Source organism: Lepidochelys kempii, chromosome 5, assembly GCF_965140265.1.
Source record: "Lepidochelys kempii isolate rLepKem1 chromosome 5, rLepKem1.hap2, whole genome shotgun sequence".
NCBI classification, from domain to species: Eukaryota; Metazoa; Chordata; order Testudines; family Cheloniidae; genus Lepidochelys; species Lepidochelys kempii.
Window position 1 is genome coordinate 113298935 of NC_133260.1, and position 22548 is coordinate 113321482.

Consider the following 22548-nt stretch of genomic DNA (forward strand, 5'->3'; position numbering starts at 1 on the left):
TGATGTGTGTGTTTGTGTTCTTTTTAAACTTGACATGGAAACTGTCAACACGTGTATTAAAGATGAGTAAAATGGGAAGTACTGGGAAGGCAGCAAAAACTAATTTTGCTCTTGGGCATCGCTTCTACCTGTATGGTTGTTTGTTTTTTTTTTACAGCCTTATATCAGCTCATACAGATGTAAAGGTATAAATACATCTTCATCCTGTGCTGTTAGCCAAATAGCAGCGCTCAATAGAACGCAAAACTTTTGCCTCCTTCAGACTCTTGCTTATGGTACTCTTATTCATCCCTTTCCTTGTAACAGTATAGTCTCATCAACCACCATTCTTTTCTTCTCTTTCCACTTTGTTGGGGAAGGGAGGGAGAACAAAGGCAAAGGGGGCATAAAAGTACCACCTATTATGGTGTCAACTGATCATCTTGGAATCTTTTTGTACGTACTTGTTGCTCCCCTCTTATTTACTGATACATGATCTTGAGCCTGAGAACTCTCCCTCCCTCCCACACAGAATCATAGAAATGTAGGTCTGGAAGGGACCTTGAGAAGTTATCAAGTTCAGCCTCCTGCACTGAGACAGGACCAAGTAAACCTAGATCGTCCCTGACAAGTATTTGTCCAGCCTGTTCTTAAAAACTTCCAGTGCTGAGGATTTCCACCATCTCCCTTGGAAACCTATTCCAGTGCTTAGCTACTCTTATAGCTAGAAAGTTTTTCCTGATATTTAACCTAAAGCTCCCTTCCTGTAGATTAAGCCTATTACTTCTTGTCCTACCTTCAGTGGACATGGAGGGCAACTGACCACCATCCTCTTTATAATAGCCCTTAACAGACCTGATTGCTGTTTTCAGGTTCACCCTCAGTATTCTTTTGTCAAGACTAAACATGCCTGTTTCTTTTAACCTTTCCTCATGAGTCAGGTTTTCAAAATCCTTTGTCATTATTGTTGCTCTCCTCTAGACTCCATCCATATGTTCATAGAATCATAGGGTTAGAAGGGACCACAAAGGTCATCAAGTCTAACCCCCTGCCAAGATGCAGGATTTGTTGTCTAAATCATCCGAGACAGATGACTATCCAGCCTTCTTTTGAAAATCTCCATCCAAATGTTCTGCAGATAGGTGAGAGCTGCCTGCCACATCCTTAGCACTGTAGAAGTTAGGCTCCATTTGCCTCTTTACAGCTGTTTTCAACTGTTTCTGGAGATTAGTCAGGTTGGTGGTGCATTTGAGACAGCAAAACGTACCATTTCTTCTGGTTTCTGCATCTAATATCCATTTATCCTAGAGGATAGCTCCCTAGATATTCCTAGGGGACATGTTTTAAGGACTTGTATCCCAGATTTTCTCCTCAAGGCTCCAGAAACCTTGTTACTGTACTGGCTGATGAGCTATGGAGATGTGTGATAACCTGTAGCTTTTAAAAACCATAAGAATGGCCCTACTGAGTCAGACCAATGGTCCATCTAGCCCAGTATCCTGTCTTCTGACAGTGGCCAGTGCCAGATGCTTCAAAGGAAATGAACAGAACAGGGCAATTATCAAGTAATCCATCCCCCCGCCCCCCCCAATCCCAGCCTCTGGTTTTCAGAGGCTTAGGAACATCCAGAGCATAGGGTTGCTAATGGCCATTGATAGGTCTATCGTCCATGAACTTGTCCCATTCTTTTTAGAACCCATGTATAGTTCTGACCTTCACAACATCCCCTGGTAACAGGTTCCACTGGTTGACTGTGTTGTGTGCAGAAGCACTACTTTCTTGTTTGTTTTAAAGTTGCTGCCTGTTAATTTCATTGGATCAACCCTGGTTCTTGTGTTATGTCAAGGGGTAAATAACACTTACTTTCTCCACACTATTCATGATTCTATAGTCCTCTATCATATTCCCCCCTAGTCATCTCTTTTGTAAGCTGAACAGTCCAGTCTTTTTAATCTCTCCTCATATGGAAGCTAATCATTTTTGTTGCCCTTCTCTGTACCTTTTCCATTTCTACTATATCTTTTTTGAGATGGGATGACCAGAACTGTGTGCAGTATTCAAGGTGTAGATGTACTATGGACTTAAATAGTGTCATGATGATATGATATTCCTTAACTTTAGGACCAGAAATGTAGATTTTTTTAGTGTTCCCACATGCTTGGTGAATTTGTGCACCAGGGTCAAATCTCTAACAGAATATAATCTTCAATGGACTTTCCACATGTGTACTTTTTCATGCTTTATGCTCTGTTCCTACAGGGAAAACCCTTATCAGTGTCATCTTCATCTCTTGCCTCAACTTCTCTAATTTGCTAGGTCTCTGAGCTTCTAATTTGTGTCCTCCAGCCCACCCAGAATGTTTGTGTGAATAGCATTTTCCCTTCCAGATCACATCCCATCCCCTCTTTGATCCTTAACTGGCAACCGTCACCTCTTGTATCAGTGAGGTTCCTAGTACAGGCCCTCAAGGCTTTACTTAACTCTGCTCGTGCCTGATATTCTGCTCTCCTTTCTTCCTGTGATTTAAAAAACGGACTGCCCTAATACTCAGAGATCCCAATAAGAATTAGAACTTCACTGTGGCAGATGCTGTATAAAAATAACAGTCCCTGCCTCCAGGGCGTGCAATCAGAGAATCCCCCTTTCCTCTGCCCAACTTTACCAGCTCCATTTATCTTTCTCTCGTGTGCCTCTTTGAGTCTTTTTCTGGGTTGTCCCCTCTGAACCAGAATCCTCTCTCCATTCATACTCCTATAAATTCTCTTTCAGTGAAGCCTCAGTAATGAGCCACTGCAGACACAATTTTTCAATCAATCAATACTAAACATAAAAAAAGATTCTTTGCCCACCTAGTATATTGTAACCAGTTTGTGGGCACTTACAACTACTTGACTTCTGCTTTGCTGCTCACAAATCTTAGCAACATGGGGTTACAACTTGAATCCTCCTTCTCTGACAGCACAAGCCTTTACCACTTAAGACAGAAGAATCTTCATTAGTTATGTCCTTCACTACTATGACATACAACTGAACAGTTACTTCATTTAGTAAAAGGCACTGGCACATGTATGCTGTGTCTGTACTGTCTGTCTAAATGAGATTGTAAACCCTTGGGACAGGCATCCCATCATAGTCTTCGCACAGTGCAACATGGAACACATTGTCAGACCTCAATATACATTGTCAGAGCGCAGTAAACAAATACTGAGCTGCTGAATGTTAATGCTAGCCATGACTAAACTTTGCTGGCAAATTTTCTGTGAATAAACAGTGTTCTCCTGCACTCCCAAAAAATGTGGAGAGGAAAGGGACATGATTCTCTAGAGGGGAGGAGAATCATGGTAACATAAAGTGCTGTAAGGGCTTGTATTTTTCCAGCTCCACAGCATATAGTTATTATGAAGAAATTATTACCGCCACAGTTCATTGTTCATTTCAGAAATTGTTCCGATTAAATGCTGAGACTCCCTCCCCTCTCTTCCCAAGAGAGCAATGTGTCAGAAAGGGAGTAAGTCATTGGGAGAGAATGTTATACGCCTGTCTTGGTTACTACTGTTCCTGCTGTTTAATGGTAAGGAAAACAAACATATCTCCAGAGAACGGTATCTGAATCACCGGATTCAGTAGAAAACATTCCTGAACTATGGTTTTGTTTTTTGTTTTTTCAAATATTTTGAAAAATGCAACAACAAAACTGATCGGCCTCTGCCAGTAAGGGGTATATTTTCTGTTAGGGCTGGCACAGTTCCAGTGGAAGTTGCCCAGCTAGATTTCTGTCCAGGGCAGTCCTCAGACTGGAATGGCAGTGATTATATATTTTTCCTTTCTAAACCACAAAGCACTTAGGGTGTTCCAGCTTTTTTAAAGCATTTATTTTCCTTTATTCAGCTTGCAGTAGTGAGAAATTTGAGGTGTGGGTATAACCACCTATACCCCTCAATTCTAGTATTGGTTTCAGCTATGGTGAAATTACCTCTTAGGGACTGATCCTGATTTCCAGATGCCTGAGGGAGCTGAATAAGCCGATATCCTGCTGGATCAAGCCCCTAACAATAGAACCTACTGATCCTGAACTTCCTCATCAGGCCACATTCTGATCTTAAATCAGCCTTTGTGACAACAGCTGAAGTAAATGGGAGACCCCTGGGTGCATCTGAGGGGAGAATTTGGCTTTAAGTAATCTCATCCGAGAAAGGGACAGTGGGTTGCAGGTTGTTGAATTTTTCGCATACAATAACTGATGGAATAACTATTGGAGTAAGAGTTAATTCTAATTTAAATGCTATTATAAAAAGGTCATTTAAAGTACAGGGATATTATAGTTCTCATTAATCAAAATAAATTTACATTACGTTAAACAATGTGATTAAAGTTAAGGTGTGAAGATTTATGTAGAACTGCTATGGCTGCTCATACAGAATATCTCTTTCACTTTGAAATTCAAGGGTGAACAGGTCCTGTCCCTGACTGAGTCTGAATTATGGGTCAATTTCTAGTTTCCAGCTGGAAACCTCCTTTCAAATTCCTTCCTTCATATATAAAATGTATTGCATCTAAATGCTTCCTCCCCTAAGGCTGCCTCTCAGTTATAATCTAGATTTGGGTGTGGAAGACCACTTGGAAAACATTTCCTTTTACAAGAGAATCCAGTTTTAATAAAAAATGTTAGGTAGTTTAGGTTCTGAATTAGCGTTGTCTTTTAATTAACTCTAATATGCATTGAAACTTTTCAGTGATTTAAAAAAAGAAATATCTAACAAATTCTTCTTGGGATTGTAATCTTTCCCTGTTATTTCCAACCCAAATATTACACAACCACACCTGTGCTGGAACATGAGAACTAAAAAATAACAGTGTTTAGTTTAGTATTATTGTCCAAAGCTGGATGAAATGCTAAAAAGCAAACCAAAGCATAACAGGTCACGAGTAATTTACATTTTCTCTTTCAATTCATAACCTGGCAGTTTAAAGCAACATGAGGCAGTCTCCAAAATGGCAGGCACTTTGTCAGAAAAAGGTACTTTTAATATACTCCAGTTTCATTTTCTCCACTTCAGTTGGGAAATAGAACCATAATTACCAGCAGGAATAGTGATGATTGCTGCTAAGCAGGGAGGGGAACTTCAGAACAGTGAATTTGAATCATGTTGCTCTTTAGTGACAGAACCCATGGACAAGCAAGTAAAGAGAGATTTAGTGATGATTTAATTTAATTTTTTTTCTTTAAGGAATAGGGTATCTCAAATGAAAAGTTTAGGCGGGCAAAATTTGGATTTGTTACTTTTTTGTTTTTCAAGATTTGGACTTAACCATTCATAATGCTTATTTGTTTGTGTTTTCCAGTCATCCTGCAAGGTCATCTTTCCTATAACCAGTACGTACAATTTATTGTATACAACCTGGAGGATCCTAGAGCACATGAAAGAGAAGTCTGCAGTGTCTGCCTGGTTGTCTTCCATTAAATCACTGCTACCTATTATGAATCAAGTCCCCACTCACGTTTTCCTTCTACTTGCTTACCTCCTGGTTCAAGAAAATGGAGAGAGTCTTCGTGGAGTACTGAGTGCTACTGTGGACATAGCCAAGGCAGATTCCTCTCAGGTAAAATCTGACCATTAATGGATTGCTCTGTTGTGTTTCCACCAGCAGTGTTCATTGAGTGCATATGGGTGGTGTGCTTAAAGTGCTCTTTGTATCTGTGTAAAATCTCTCACTAGCCTTTTTTATTTAATGTTGGTGAAGAGAGAGATCTTTTACTGCTGTGCAGTAACTGAAGAGTTTTTAGTTTTTCGGGAATGTTTTTCAGGGTGTGGAATGCAATAAAATAAGGTTTTTAAAAAATAAACCAAAATAGCCTCTTTCCAAGAATGAGTTCTGAGAGTTGTGACTTTTTCATTCTGGTGGCTGCATAGTGGTGGTAGTCTTGAATCTGCCGTTTATAAGTAGTGAATCACTGGAACTATAAAAGCATTGTTATTAAAGTGTTACGGTGTTGGAAGTGGTGTTATGCCAGTCTAATATTGGTGTGACATAATGGAGAATTAAGCCTTTTGTTTTCACTGGTTTAATATTTCGAGCATATCATGAGGACGTGGGAGATATGTCTTCTGTTCCTGGTTCTGTCATCAACTTGCTGTGTGAATTTGGGCCAGTAGTGCTGCAATTTTTCCAGTCTGTAAAAGAGGGCTAATCTCTCAGGGGAAGTAGTAAGGATTAACTAAAGTTTGTGAAACATTGTGAGACCTTTAATAGGAACTGTTATGAAAGTGCAAAGTAGTAGTATATGCTTTTAGCTATATGTCTATTTGAATGTTCTGGGGACTAAGTCCAAAATGGTGTTGAGCATATTCTTGTGATAACTTTGGAAACTTTAATTAGAAAAAGGTTTTTCAAACTATAAGGTGTTTATGCTTCAGCACATTCACTTTTTTGTAATGATCTCCCTTTTTAGATTATTTTTCTCTTCTTTTTTTAGTTGTAAGCTGTGCAAGGTTAGAAAAATGACTTTTATTTGTAGTCTTACCCAATATATATGAAGAATACAATGCAAGAAAATTGAGAAAAGTCTACTAAGCCATTTCGGGCTTGTTGTGACCTCCTAAATCACAGCCCTCTTGTGGTTACTATGATGATCTCAGAGTCCCTTGATGTCTGTAGACTTACATTTCAAAATTACCTGAATAGTCTGTGCTATCTTTTTATCTGCTTCACTCCCTCTAAATTCAAGCCAGGTTTTTCACAATATCCGTATACATATCTGCATAAGTTGAAAGACAAAAATAGATACTAGGCTTTATAATTTAGCAATCATAACAGCAGATTGTCTTATGTATGTATTATTTAAATCAGGGTTATTATACTAAGACAATACAGTAGATTATAAAATATTCATATTTTTATGTTGGACAACGTAGATCACTTCTGCTGTCTTGGCTCAATTCTTACCAGTTCACTTAACCTTGATAGGGAACTTGATGCTAAAATCAGCAAAGCTTAAGTTACCTTTGGCAAACTTACCTCATGTCTTTGTAACAACAAGTTGCTAACCCTGAACAAAAAGGTGTCTGTTTATCAGGCTTGTGTCCTTAGTACCCTCCTTCACAGTTGTGAAATCTGGGTTGCGTACTCCAAGCAGGAGCAGAGATTGAACAGTTTCCACCTCCGCTGTCTTAGAAAAATGCTTGGAGTTACTTGGCACCAATGAATCACTAATAATGAGATCCTTGACAGAACTGGCCTACAGTCTATGCAGACTATGCTGGACGCTCACAGATGTTGCTGGTTGGGAGACATGGAGTGCGTGCCTCACGATCATCTCCTGAAGGCTGTGCTCTATGGACAACTTAAGAACTGCACACAACGTGGAGGAACGCCAAAACTCTGTTACGGTGACAAGGTCAAGCAAAGCCTCAAGAAATTCAGTGTTCTCACTGACCAATGGGAAAATCCTGCCCACAGGAGTTCAGTTTGGAGAAGCCGGGTTTAGACTGGTGCAGTCACTGCAGAGAGTCATCAGAGGCTGAGGCCCACAGGCGAGCTAGAAAGCAGAATACGCTTCAACTTCAATCTGTAGTGTGGGAAGATTTGCCACTCGCACATTGGGCTCTTTTCTGATATCATTGTTAAGCACCACTGACAGACCGACTTTGTCACATCTCCTTTCATCTGTCAAGATGTTGGATGGCGATATATTGTTGGAAAGCAAGAGAGAGTCCTTTAAAAGTTCGAGATGTTCCTGTAACATAAAGGCCAGCTTTATTTGTCTATTTCTTAAATGGACTTTTGTTTCAAATGTTAGTTTGCACGTCCTTCAGAGCAGGATTTGGCAACATGTGGCTTGAGGAGTATGGGTTTGTTTCTGTAGGATGCTGGGTGCTCTGGTCCTGATGCAGTGAAGCATTTAGTCACATTGAATTGAATGGGACTACTTGAGTGCTAACATTTGAGCACATGCTTAAGTGCTTTCCTTGATCAGGGCCATCATGCAGTGCCTTCAGAGGTAACTGTACCTCTGGTACTGGTACTAGCACTGTGTTGCCTATTGAACTCCTACTATTCATCTTCCTTTCTTTTTCTCTTCTCAGTGCTCTTTGTGCTTATGTCTTTTTTCTTTTTCTCTTTCTCTTATTCTGTGTTTGTGTGTGTGTGTGTCTGTCAGGTGGAGGGGGCTGCATATGCAATGGGTTTGGAGGGCATATGAAATTTTTTTTGTTTTTTTGTTGGATTTTTTTATTCTTTTGAGTTTGGTATTTTTCTTTTGCTCATGTCTTTTTTCCCCCTTGTAGCTTTGTATTTGTGTTTGGCCATGTTTTTTGAGATTTTTCCTTTGTTTTTAATTTTCCTATCCCTTTTTTTGAAATATATATATTTTAAAAACACATCACTTCAAACCCCCATTTTTAAACATTCCTTGTATTTATATTTTTTGGCAGATTTAAAAGTATTGGGCCTCAAATATGCTGGCCAGGTCACATGGAAATATTAGCTGACCCCTTTCATTCTCAGACGTATGACAACAGATTTAAAAAAAAATATGGCTTTCAGTCTGGAAAAGATTGCAAACTCCTGTTCTGGAGTTACTCATCAAGTTTATGAGCATTGTGTGGGCATGGAAGAATCTGTAGAATGTGTTAATTTACATGAACTGCAAGCTCGCTACTGTGAAAAAAGAATAAAATGTATTATTTATGTGTAAATCAACAAAAAGGCCTTTGGATGCATGGCTCTGCAATGTAGTTAAGGTTCCAGGAATTGGATAACCATCTGAAGTCATTTTACTCATGGTTTCTCTCAGACTACCAAGAGGGAACCCACACGTACAGTGCTTTGAAAAAGATCTATGTGCATATGGAGGGGTAGTTTGCTGCCACTTCTATGTCCATAAGGCTGATTAAGTCTGGAAGTAAACGATGGGTGTAATACATTAGCAAGAAACATGGCAATAAAGAGAAGTAGACAAAATTGCAAACCAAAGTTAAGGGTTATATCCACCTCAGTCTGTAGCAAACTCATCTAGTGTGCATTCCAAACTCCATGTAGCTATCAGTGGGAGTGGAAAGAAGTTATATGATATTTCACCCTTGTAGTATTTCCATGCATTTGTGTGAATTAAACAGGGAGGTGCTATGTTTTGTTCATTTTATTATCATTTGAAGTTCTTAAGTCGTGCTGTGCACAAAATTTATTCAGCTATCATTGAGCTATCATTGTCTCATTCTAGAGAGTTCCAGGTAGTTGTAGATTCAAATTAACACTATTTGCACAGAGACTGGACAGCAATTGGTATTTGCAGAGTTCCCAGAATAAGCTGTGTAGTCTGCAGGCTAGCTCTGACTAAGCAGTGTTAGGAAAATTTTAACATGAAGCAGTTATGCCAACTGACAGCATTCCTTTGGACAAGGATTTGATTCTTTGATTTGATAATTATTTTTATTATTTGTTCAGTGTGCTGTGTGCTATATTGAACAGATATTAGAACACAGGCTGCCCCAAGGAGCTTACAGTCTAAGGCCCCAATCCTGTAAAGATTTATGCATGTTCTTAACTTTCAGCACCAGAGTAGTCCCATTGAGAGAAAGAGAAACATAGAAAACAAAGCACCATTCTTTCTTTCCCAGCTATCGTGCTCCACCCTAACTGATTGCTTTGTTAATCATTCGTAGTCTCTTACTGTAGTTTTGCATGCCAGTGACTCCCGCCCCTTGCACCACAACAGGTTCGTAGTCCTTCTCAACTGTTATATCTATCCCTCTCTGCCTTCTAGAGAGCAGCTGCATATCACAGAGTAAAGATAAAAAGGACGTAAGCTAGTCAGAACTTTACACTAGTGGTGTTAGACAAAAGGGGGCTCCTCAGATTGCTGTGGCAAGAGGGTCTGCTGGAATCTGCCTCTGTTGTGCCACGTGGCTCTGGACTCCCATTGCTTCCCTCACCTGCACTCTCCAATCCTAAAAGATATCCTTGTTTAACAATTCAGTGTAAAATACCCTTGCTTTTTTGTTTTTTCAGATATCACCCTTAGATTGTGTCATACCTGGTTGCAAAGACCTTGAGTATACAGAGGAAGGAAAACAATCACTTGGAAATCCTACCCCTAGACCAGGGGTGGGCAAACTTTTTGGCCTGAGGGCCACATCGGGGTTGCAAAACTGTATGGAGGACCGGGGTAGGGAAGGCTGTGCTTCCACAAACAGTCTGGCCCCTCCCCCCATCTGACCCCTCCCACTTCTTGTCACCTTACTGCCCCCCCCCGGGACCCCAACCCCTATTGAACTCCCCCTGCTCCCTGTCCCCTGACTGCCCAGATCCCATCCACATCTCTGCCACTGACAAGTCCCCTGGCACTCCCATGCCTTTCCAACCTCCCCGTCCCCTGACTGACCCCCAGGACCCCCTGCCCCTTATGGAAACACCCCCCCCCCTTACCAAGTCACTCAGAGTGGCAGGAGGTTGCTGCCCAGCAGGAGCACCGGACCAGAGCGCTGGTGGTGCGGCAGGGCTGCGGGGGAGGGGGGATAGCGAGGGAGGGACCGGGGGCTAGCCTCCCTGGCCGAGAGCTCAGGGGCCAAGCAGGACAGTCCTGCGGGCCATAGTTTGCCCACCTCTGCCCAAGACTTATTTTCCTGATGAGTCTTTTGCACCCGAAAAACATCAACTTGCGACACAAAAGCCCAAAGTGACTCTAACTAGACAATTTCCACCACCATGGTGGTGGTGCTGCTTGGTGTGAATTGCAGTCTGCAGGTGTCTCTTTGAGGAAGGTTTATACTGTAAACTGTACTGTTTATACTTAATTCAATACAGATAAATGTAAACTATTTTGGGGAAGAGTGGGAACTTTGGGAATTTTTTAAACCTTCCTTCTCAAATGGCTTCGCATGCCTTTGCTTGAGGTCTTCAGTTGGGAATAAAAATTGCTTTTGAGGCTGAGTAATGGGAAATACAAAGATTTGTACTGTAATGTGCACTGTGCCAGTGGCAGTCTGTTATAAATTATTCGCATAGTCATGGCTCAGAATATGGGATAAACCCAGGTCATCGTATTTGCTGCTATAAAAATGCATTTTGGATTTGAAAAACTCAGGTATTTCAATTGTAAAGTGTTTCATTGTTGAATTTATTATTAGCAGAAGGTCTCTGTTTTTTATCACAGAATCTTTCTTTTAATCTAAAAATGTGAGCTATAATGGATTCAGAATTTTTATATGAAATACATTGTCAGCTAAAAGACCTTTATTGATAACTAGGGTTCAGATGGTTCTTTATCTTCCATGGTCAATTCTTATGCTTGAGAGGCAAACCTCATTCCTCTGTGGCTCGTATGAGCTATCAGTTACAGGAGAGATGGGGCAAATATTTTTACTTTATTCACACAATAAAACTTTGATGTATTAACCAGAATCAGGCCACATTTAAAACAAAAAAAAATCTAATGCTTCACTCCAGGAAGCATACATGTGGTTTTAAAACTGGCATGCTAGGAACAGCACAAAAGCACTGACCAATAATATTGGGATAGTGTACATTGCATATAAAACTGTAATATAAGTGAGGGGAGAATGGCTGATCAAAATGATAACAGTGGCAGAGTGTAAAACTTATAGGCAACAGAAGTTGGTGGCCAGACACAATATTGTGGTCTCAAGTTAGCGGTGATGGATAAGTTTATAGGACATTCTATTTGGGTATGTTTCTTAAGGCAGTTGCATTATTTTGCTTAGCAGAGGAGGGGGTTATATTGCTGACGTCTGCTTCCTTGACATAACTCTCTTGGCAACAGTTGTCTAATAAATGGAAATCCATTTCCAAAGTAGGTCTTCAGTTAAATCAGAAATATGTAACCAGATTGAAGGAGCAGGCTAAGCAAAAGCAAACTAAACTTAAAGCAGTATTGTACCTGAAGGTGAAACTGAGCTGATTGAAATACACTACATTCCTCCTTATAGTAATTAACTCTGTTTTCTTCTTGCAAGGCAATTCATGGGTTAAGTTTTAGCATTTAAAACAAACCCTAATAGCATATAATCCTCTCTCTGATTGGTACATGTGTTTACTAACAAATTTAAATATAGGGCACATGACATAGCAGCAGATTGAATTAGATGCTCTGTAGCTGAGCTGTGTGTGTGATAAATAATAGTACGTTCCACAGCTTGAAACAGTGAATGTTAATGCCTCACTTTCTAACCTTTTAATATGGTTGTTCAAAATTCAATAAAGAAATAATTTAAAAAGAAAGAGAGAGAATATTAACCTACAGAAATCTGCAGACTGCAATACCTAACCAGAATGAGTTGAGTTGAAAGTCTATGGACAGATTCTGCTCTCAGTGATTCTGGTGTAATTCTGGAGTAACTTCACTGACTTCAATTTAACAGATTCCGAGAGAAATTTAAATGCAAGTCAGTGGAGTTACACCGGATTCATAGAGGTGTGGCAGAGCAGAATTTGACCCAGACTGTAACTTCTAATATGAAGTGTCTTGCAATTGCTTACTGTATGACGAAACCTTAAGGATAGGCTTTTGTGTGCTAATATAGTAAAGATTGACAGAGGCAGCATCAAACATTAGATTAGGTGGTCTGTCTTCTCTGTAAGTAGGAGGGCCCTCCTGGCTAGGGGAATAACCTCTGCTAATATTGTGGAATATTTGGATACAAGTAGTTCCAGTGACCTATCACAATGATGAAGCGAAGTTTAAAATTACATTAGCTTTTGGTGGGTCCAAATGGATTGGGAATTACTACATAAAACCTGAAACTCAAACCATAACTATTTGTTGTTCTCTAATTGGGTCAGATTTGGTCTGCAAACAGGCACTGTGCAGACAGTGACTTTTTGTTTTAGATTATTGTAAATTTTAAAATGCTATTCTGCAAAGAATGTAAAATATCTTACTTCAAGTATCTTCTTACAAGTATCGCATAATAGTATTACAGTTGTCATTCTTGTAGGTAATCTTTTAAAACTTGGAACAAGTAGTATACTGTGGTGTTTAATTTTGTGGGGATGTATCCCCTGTTGGTCTCTAGACGAGTGCTGCCAGGGAGCTGCGAATGCTTTGTATGGAGGGTTGCATAATAATACCATTGTACATTTATATAGCACTTTTCATCCCAAAAGATCCCAAGGCCTTTTACAGACTGTGGGCCAGATTGTTTGGTCTGGCTGAGCTGTGCAGAGTGCAAGCTAGAGGTGGCGCTGGGGGAGTGAAGCAAAGATGGAACTAAACCACCACTGCGCCTCCCCAGTCCTGGGGCCATCTTCCTCCGGGCCAGTGCCTGGCATAAATTAGAGCAGTCCTGAGGCAGTTCTCATTTATGCTGGCTGCTCATTGTGCCAAAGGGACATGGGGGTCACCATGACAAGGAATATTTTAGCCATAGCCCCTTTTCAGTTGCCAAGGGCCAGAAGGGGAGACTAGCTAGGAGCTGCTACAGCATCTTCATGGAATGGTTCAAAGCAGGTTGACTGGACCAAACAGTCCATCCTATGCATCTACAACACTGGAATCATGTTCCCAGTGTGTTACTAGTGCTTCTAGGGTTGAGCGTGGAAGCGAGGTAGTCATCTGGTGTATAGCAACTAATCCATTTTGCATTCCTAAATAAAAATCAGTTCTCCCCATCCATTAAGTAGTTTTGCATTCCCAAGTAAAATAATCCCTGAACTTTCGTACTACATCAGTTAATCAAATCTGCCAACTCTACCTTCCAAACATCAAAACCAATTCTGATATGTACACCCCACATAATCTCTCAGTTAGTAAATCCTGGGCTCTTTCCTAGTTAATGAATTCTATGCTCTCCCTTCCCCCTCCAATTTCCCCTCCCCCTCCAGGGCTTTCTTCTGTCCTGCCCAGGTAAATGAATCTTCAGTCCCTATCTCTTTTTTTATAAAGGGCTGTGCTTCTTCCACTGGTGCTTTCCTGGATGTGCGGGAGATTAGCACCACTGGCTACCTGGCTCCACTTGCCCAGTTAAAATTTCTGCTTGCCCTGAGTGTTTGAATAGGTGGGATTTTTAAGTGCTCTGTATAGGCAGTCTTGATAAGTGATACCTGAAGGGAAGAAGAAAGAATTTGGGTTTTGGGTTTAATAATTAGGAAATTTGGAAATGGAAATTGCTAAATTAAAATATAGCCATTTTTCTTTTTCATTCACAGGAAAGTAGTTAACAAAGAACTTTCTGGACTACCTATATTGGTGGGGGGAAAGGCAGGTATATGAATACAAACAAGCTTTTACGAAGAATGCGTACCAGTAACTTAGAATATCTTTAGGGAAACTAAGTGGCTTTGGGGATAGCTATTCTATGTGTCTTCATAAATGTATATGGTAGTTTACAGTAGGTGAAGAATATAACCAGCAAAATGGTGTGTAGAGGTTTGGTGCCTTTATTCTAGGGGTGGGGAGATTTTTTCTTCATTATGGCAAATCGCAAAGGCATGTGGCTTCCTTGATGTAGAGAACCATCTGGATTGACCTCTGGCAAGGTGCTTAAGGTGGTCCAGCTGTACATTCATTTTACGTCCATGATTGATAATTTTGTTGCGCCAATGAAGCTTTTGGTGCACACCTGATCTCCGGATGTATAGTGACATTCTTTGGTATACGTAGATCAGAATTTGTTGGTCTTCCATTCTAATATGTCCATACTAAGAAAGTCACTGAAACCAAAGCAGTGCTGATGGAGGCAGTTGCTGGGTTCAACTTTGAATATCCTCAGATCTGATCTTGTCCCGCCACTTGATATGGCGGAGCCAATGAAGTCAATGAGAACTGAAAATGTCATTTTGATGTTTTTGAGTCTTCCTCCATACCCATGTTTCACTTCCATACAATAGTTAGTATATCTGTGATCCTATAGATCTGCAGCCTCATGGCAAATTCTGAAGGGCCCAAAGTGTGGCAGCAGATGCTGCTATCCAAGTATCCACATCTTTTGAGCATCTTCCATTACTGTCTGTGGTGCTATTCATATATTTGACAGTTGCCATCTGCTCACTGTCCTATCCGGATAGGTTAATACTGAGTTGTTTGCAATCTGGGACTGGAGACTGCTAAATGAAAATGGCCAGGGACTTAGTTTTATCCAGATTAATAACCAGATCAATGTGCACTGCTTCTTGTCTGACCAGATCGGCCACCATCCACTGTGATTTACCAAAATGAGCTAACAAGACAATGCTTCAGTGGCTTTAAGCAATTCAGAATAGAAAGCCATCTGATAGCTTGATTGTAATAAAATATGTTGGTTGAATTGGACTAATTTTGGCCTATTAACTGTCTGTCTTCAAAGTTGGTGGCACATTTTTGTTAGCAGAAGCCAGTGGTCAGTGTGAATTTCAGTACCAGTACCTCAGCATACTAATACTGTTGATCTCCAATGAGGACATGATCGACAACAGCCTTAGGGAAACCATTGGGGCTGTATCAGGTCTGCTTGTGAAGAGTGAGTCAGGCATCACCATGACATGTGGCAGACTCAAATTCCAGTGGTCACTACCCATTCCTGTTTTTCTGCCTAATACCAAACTTCCAAAGAGTATTTGCTCACGTATCCTTGTTTCCTACCTGCGGTTTGAAGTAACGCAGGGTCATATCTTTTTCTTAGTGTCATTACAGATTGACTGTAGCTGCTGGTTTAAAAAAAATAAATTATCTGCAGCCATATCATTGGCCTTGGTGTTTGTGGGTCTGCACACTGGGATGGAAGTAAGATGCCCATAGCTGGTATGGAATCAGATGCTGATAAGTTGCTCATTAATCTCTTGCCAACCCTGCAATGCTCATTGAGCATTAGGCAAAATACAACCCATCAGCAACCTGACACTCCAGCCTCGACAAAACATATGGTCCTTAACTTTCTTTTCACCATGTCCTGGCCAGCGCACTTCAGATAAAGTGCAGATGTCCATACTCCAGCTTTTCAACAGCTTGACAAGGGCGACAGCTTTAGTTGTTTTGGACAATGGTCGAACATTCCAGGCATTGATCTTGCATTTGCCTCCAAAACATAGGATATCAGAATGGCCTTTTTGCAGGGTTCCATTAGTCATTTTCAACTCAGTGGCAGGGGGGCATAGATCAGCGTTCATATTGCACTCCCCGTTGGTACCTGGCCCAAGCCACGGAGACTAAGGATCCAACCAACAGACCAAATTTGGTGGTGATTCCTGGTCATGTGCCACCTGAGGCATGTTGCGCATACACTAAGAACCACCTCAGTGGCAGATAAACCCTTGGTTGTTTTAGCTACAGGGAAAATTGACCAGATTGTCACAGGTGGCTGGTTTCAGTATAAACTGATCTCAGAGGGCAGGAGTAGGGAAAAGGCTTATCACAAAAAAAAAATTGCTAAAGCACAGAAGTAGAATGTCCATGCATTCTCCTCTTCTCTTCTCAAAAACTCTGAAGGAGACAGAGGAAGTTGGCACACAGTGCATTAATTAGAGGCTATTCCCAAGTAAGGGAGGTATAAGAGCAGCCTGTCCCTTTAAAAGCCAGAGGCCTGGGGCCAATCTGCTCTGTTCAGTTATCAGATCCAGCTGGGAAGAGGTTAGTTGTTTCCTCTAAAGGGCTAAAACAGCTCAGTTGAAGAGGGCTGCAGAAAGGAACTTTGGCTCCTGTGACTACCCCTGGAGCAGAGTGAAAGGCTCCTAAGACCTAGCAGCCTCTACTAACAGCGCTTTTAGTGTTACTTTGGAGTTTTGTTTTAGCTTCTCAAAATGGTGTCCAGGAAGAAGGGCCTGAAAGGCTCTGGAGAATGGCAGTGAGTCCTTAATGGGTTGGGGTGACCAGCACCTCACGCATGGTGGAGAGAGCAGGAAGGCGACTGGCCCCTGAGTGAGGTAGCAGCCAGTCTGAAGCCAGACCACCGAGGCAGTGTTTCATTAGTACAGGGTGAATCTGAATGCAGGGTAAGTTGAATAAGTGGAACTTTAATAAATCGTGAAGACTGCTCTGTCCAATTGGCTGCATTGCTTCCTGCCCACTCCTCACATTCTGTGTTTTCCTAGTGTTTCCTCAGTAATACTCCCCCACCTGCCCCGGGAACATGGATCCTCTGACTGATCACGATACAGGTGGTGCTGCAATAGGAGGAGGCACGACAGTCTGAAAGTTTTGAGTGGGAGTAGGAGACAAAAGCTCTAGTACACTAGGGACATTTTCCAAAATTTTGCAACCATTACTAACACTCTTCAGCTCCGCTGATGTTAGAAACATTTAGATGACTACTATAGATAGGTGACAGGCTGCTGCTGCTGCTGATCTTAGCATCATGTCGTTGTAACCCTGATCTGAACAGGTCTAAGTGAGCTTTGACAAGACTTAGGATTCAGAAGAGAGAGTGATTGGTGTATAGGTAGAATTGAATGAAGAGATGCAGAATGGAGCAAAGTGGTGGGATACTCTTGACATAGAAGAGTTTGTGGAGGTGCTCAAATGCCATGGTGATGAATACAGTATAAAAAGCTAGCTAGCTGTAAGAAAAGATACAGGAGGAATTTTGTGCAGTCCGTTTTAGTATTCACAATAATCAGTGGTTCTACTGCTGATGTAATTCCACTGCTTTGTGGTGCTGATGATTAGTGCAAAGCTAGAGATACTTCATGATTCAGGTCTAGTCTGTATGTGGCAGTGATGTGCTGCAAGATGGAAGAGGATCAGGGAGAGGATTCTGAGTAGAATCCTATCTTTATTGCTTGAATTTAGCTGCATAGACTTTACATCTCTTCCTTAGGTTTTGCATTTATTTTAACTCTACTTCATGAGAGTGACTGGGGCTCAAAAACAGGTCTTCCATTTCAATCTTGAAATACCTTTTGACACTGACACTACAGTATATATAATAAATTAATGGAGCATTGCAGAAATTTTCATAGTAAAAATGATTGCAATAACCAGTTTTGCAATAACCACTCTCTTTTCCACCTCTCTTTTCATAATGTCTATGGATCACTTTTTTCTTTGCTTTTTCTGTTTTTTCTCCTACCCTAGTGCAGAAGCCTGAAAGCCTGTTTTATTGTTCGAGATGAGTGATTATATCTGATCAGTTTTTAGATATCTTACCAGCTGAAAAGTGTTGAAGTAATGTTCTGAAACATTCTGGAAGAAAGTCCAGAAATGGTTCTGTGGATGAAGGGAAAGCAGTGGATGTATTGTTTCTTGACTTTAGCAAAGCTTTTGACACGGTCTCCCACAGTATTCTTGTCAGCAAGTTAAGGAAGTATGGGCTGGATGAATGCACTATAAGGTGGGTAGAAAGCTGGCTAGATTGTTGGGCTCAACGGGTAGTGATCAATGGCTCTATGTCTAGTTGGCAGCCGGTATCAAGTGGAGTGCCCCAAGGGTCGGTCCTGGGGCCGGTTTTGTTCAATATCTTCATAAATGATCTGGAGGATGGTGTGGATTGCACTCTCAGAAAATTTGCGGATGATACTAAACTGGGAGGAGTGCTAGATACGCTGGAGGGGAGGGATAGGATACAGAAGGACCTAGACAAATTAGAGGATTGGGCCAAAAGAAATCTGATGAGGTTCAATAAGGATAAGTGCAGGGTCCTGCACTTAGGACGGAAGAACCCAATGCACCGCTACAGACTAGGGACCGAATGGCTAGGCAGCAGTTCTGCGGAAAAGGACCTAGGGGTGACAGTGGACGAGAAGCTGGATATGAGTCAGCAGTGTGCCCTTGTTGCCAAGAAGGCCAATGGCATTTTGGGATGTATAAGTAGGGGCATAGTGAGCAGATCGAGGGACGTGATCATTCCCCTCTATTCGACATTGGTGAGGCCTCATCCGGAGTACTGTGTCCAGTTTTGGGCCCCACACTACAAGAAGGATGTGGATAAATTGGAGAGCGTCCAGCGAAGGGCAACAAAAATGATTAGGGGTCTAGAACACATGAGTTATGAGGAGAGGCTGAGGGAGCTGGGATTGTTTAGCCTGCGGAAGAGAAGAATGAGGGGGGATTTGATAGCTGCTTTCAACTACCTGAAAGGGGGTTCCAAAGAGGATGGCTCTAGACTGTTCTCAATGGTAGCAGATGACAGAATGAGGAGTAATGGTCTCAAGTTGCAGTGGGGGAGGTTTAGATTGGATATTAGGAAAAACTTTTTCACTAAGAGGGTGGTGAAACACTGGAATGCGTTACCTAGGGAGGTGGTAGAATCTCCTTCCTTAGAGGTTTTTAAGGTCAGGCTTGACAAAGCCCTGGCTGGGATGATTTAACTGGAATTGGTCCTGCTTCGAGCAGGGGGTTGGACTAGATGACCTTCTGGGGTCCCTTCCAACCCTGATATTCTATGATTATATGAAATCTTTTTAAAAGGCCAAAGAATGAATAGCGGTGCATATATTATCAGGCTGTCTTAAATCAAATCATTACTGAGCTGCACTGACACATGCTGTTCATGAACGACTTTATACAGTCCTTTTAATCAGATGAATTGTCTTGTTGTGCAAAAACTGTTATTACATTGTGTGTGAAACCAACCAATCGTCTGACTGAGAGGTCACTTGTGAATAATAACACAAGATCTATTACCGTTATTAGGGGATTATGAGGCTCTAGAGGACATTCACTCTTTTATGGTTTTCAACTGCTGGAATGAAATATTTTAGTGGTAAATGACACCCTTCTGGGAAATTCATCTAACGATGCATTATTGCCTGTCTTTCGGAGGGGGAAAAAAGTGGGGGTGAAAGGGGGAAGATGACCAAAAGCAAAATATGTTCTCCTTATTCATCTAGAAACTATGTGTAAAAATCCATTGAACTTGATGTGGCTGTCTGAAAAGTGTCTTAAGTAATACTCGATGGCACTATTCTAAGTCTGCTGCTAATAGCAGAGCATGGCTTTAGGGAAATTGACATATTACAATACATTCTGTGGACAGAATCTTGGAGGGATGTTTGCTACAAGTTTATTAGGATGCTGAAGCACATGCAGTTTATATGGACCAGATTCTCATAAGTGTTCAGAACCACATGGGCCCAAATATTAAAAAGCCCCACTCATGTGGGCACCCAAATGAAGTAACCAGATTTCCAAGAGTGCTCAGCATTCAGCAGCTCTCACTGTTCTCGCTGGAAACTGCTCCGTGCTGAACTTTCAAAAACTGGCCGTTTCATTTAGATGCCTACATGGGAAATGTTGGAGTGTGAACTCTGGAAAAGCTAGTCCTATGAACCCAGTGTTGTAAACTTTTGAAGTAAAACCTAGAAAACTCATTGCAGTTCCATTTGCTTTTTGTCTGCAGTGATGAGAGGATCTTACTCTCGCTAATACTGTATGATTAAGGTAGATGAATTCTGCCATGCAATCTGTATTTAGGTTAAGAAAGTGAGGCATGAATGAAGAGCCATTGATACGAGGTCAATGTTCTACAACCAGGTTGTTAAATTGAGAATTGGATTTTTTTAATTGTGGATCATAATCCTTGTAAAGTGTTGTTTTGTTTGGGTATAGTTTTTTTTATTGTGCTAATCTCAGGAGAATTTTATTGGCAGCTGTAGCAAAGGAGCTGTTTGTGGAAAAAATCCATTAAAAAATTCAGATAGGGAGAAAGGAAAGGGGGAATAATGGATTCTGTTTCCCCCCCACCTTCCTCCAGTCAATCAAAGCATCATTTTTTAAAGAGGCTAATTGTTTTGTAGCTTAAAAATAAATCACCAAATTGCAGAGGACATGTGAATGTGCACATAAATCCTGTTGGTTTGGGGAATAGCAGCTTTTGCTACAGTTAGATCTTTGTGTAGCATATTTAAACTTCTTATTAAAAGAGGTTCTGTTGGGATGCTTGAACATCTTTTTCAAACAGAATAATTAAAACAAACCCAAAATAAACAAACATAACAAAACCCTGGAAACCCTTGTTGGGTTGCTAATGAGAGGCTTGACCCAACTGCTCCATCTTTGGGGATGATGAGGGATGTAAAATGCACTGTTGCTAGGCAACACATTTATCGCCTTCTGAGCATGTTCATATGCACTAAGAGCTAATGAATCTTCATGTTGGCTTTTTGAAACTGTTCAACAACTGATGAAGAGTTAATATTTATTTATCTTTGACGGTTACCCAGGCCATTCTTGTTTATCCATTAAATTAGGGGAGAGGGGTTGTGATACTAAAGCATTTTGTTTTTCTAAACTCTCAATGTATAGTGAAGTTGTTTTTTAACTGTAAAAAGTTCGAAAGGAAATACCAATAGAGGATTGTGTAACTGATACTAGCAAGTGCTTAATGTTTCTCATAGAGCTTCAGACAATATTTCAACAGCTACTAACAAAAAAATCATTTACTATGGGGGACAATAATTGTTACAGAACACCATGCAGTCTTCTCGAATTCAGACCACACAGATAATGAGCTGATATTGAACACATCAGATAATGAGGTAATACAGACCCTCGATCTCAAAGTCAGCTTCTGCTAACCACTGCAGAGAGAGGATGGGACTGAGGAAATGTCCGTTCTGAATTTCCTTTTTTCAGTTTTTCATAGCTTTCCCAAACAAATCCCTTTGTGGCTGAAATTGTCCAGGCCTGGTATCATCCCAAAGATTAATTTTCACAAACACTTTCTGTGGCACGCCTGCAGAGTCAATAGATGAAATCCTGGCCCCATTAAAGTCAAAGGGAGTTTTGCCACTAATGTCAGTGAAGGCAGGATTTCACTCTCAGCTCTGCAGGACTGCAATTTTTATCAAATCAAGGAGCTTTCAAGCTCTGTTGTCACAGCTAGTGGATCTTGTAAACTCTCAAGGCCACGGGACCTAGGATCTTTCTCTCTAATTTTTTTCTTCTTTACATAACAGGAAAATTAAATGCAAAAAAGTCTAGTTTTGATGGAATTTTCTGGTTACAAAATTAAACTGTCAAAAGTCAAGACATTCCAAAAAGTTAACACTGGAAATGTAACTCATCCACACTGTGTATGTATATAATGTCCCTTCTTCTTCATTTCCTTGCTACATGTAATCTTTAGATTATCACATATGTGAAAAGGATAGGATATGTGTTGTGACCCAATTAATCATGTGGAAGCAGTCTAATTTCTAGAGTAACCTATCTTTTCATTGCTTGTTTTTTCTTATAATTGAGGTAGTAATACATTTGCTGCTTTTAATTGATCACAAAGCTAAGACATCTTAAGACCAAAAAGAAACGAAGGGGTGGAGGAGAGGCATGATTGGCTTAAAGAATGCTGCATTTTCAAGCAGTGATATACACTAGTCATTAATTTCACCTAAGAGGGCCAAAACTATGAAAAAATCATTGTTAGAAACCCAGACAAATTTTTGACTTTGAAGAATTTTTCAGTCCCCCCCTCCAAAAAAAAAAAAATATGTAGATTGTCTGATCACTAGAAGTGAATATCTTATTATTATTGTCTAGAAAACAGGATCTGTAAGTGTAAGGTGATAAGAGATAAACGGTCCTATTAGAGTGCGGCTTAGTTTATAAACTTCATTTTTCATAGAATCATAGAAATGTAGGACTGGAAGGGACCTGAAGAGTTCATCTAATTCAGCCCCCTGCACTGAAATGGGACCAAGTATATT

General features: G+C 40.7%; 1 protein-coding gene across 6 annotated transcripts in view; it reads left to right on the forward strand.

Annotated features, from left to right (window-relative positions):
* The window catches only part of FOCAD (focadhesin), a 199885-nt gene that overhangs the window by 57072 nt on the left and 120265 nt on the right, over positions 1-22548 (forward strand). For all 6 annotated transcript variants that reach the window (XM_073345495.1, XM_073345491.1, XM_073345494.1 and 3 more), the window contains one exon: positions 5323-5580. In XM_073345495.1, coding sequence (XP_073201596.1) covers positions 5323-5580 — 258 coding nt within the window. The remainder of the gene's footprint in view (positions 1-5322; positions 5581-22548) is intronic.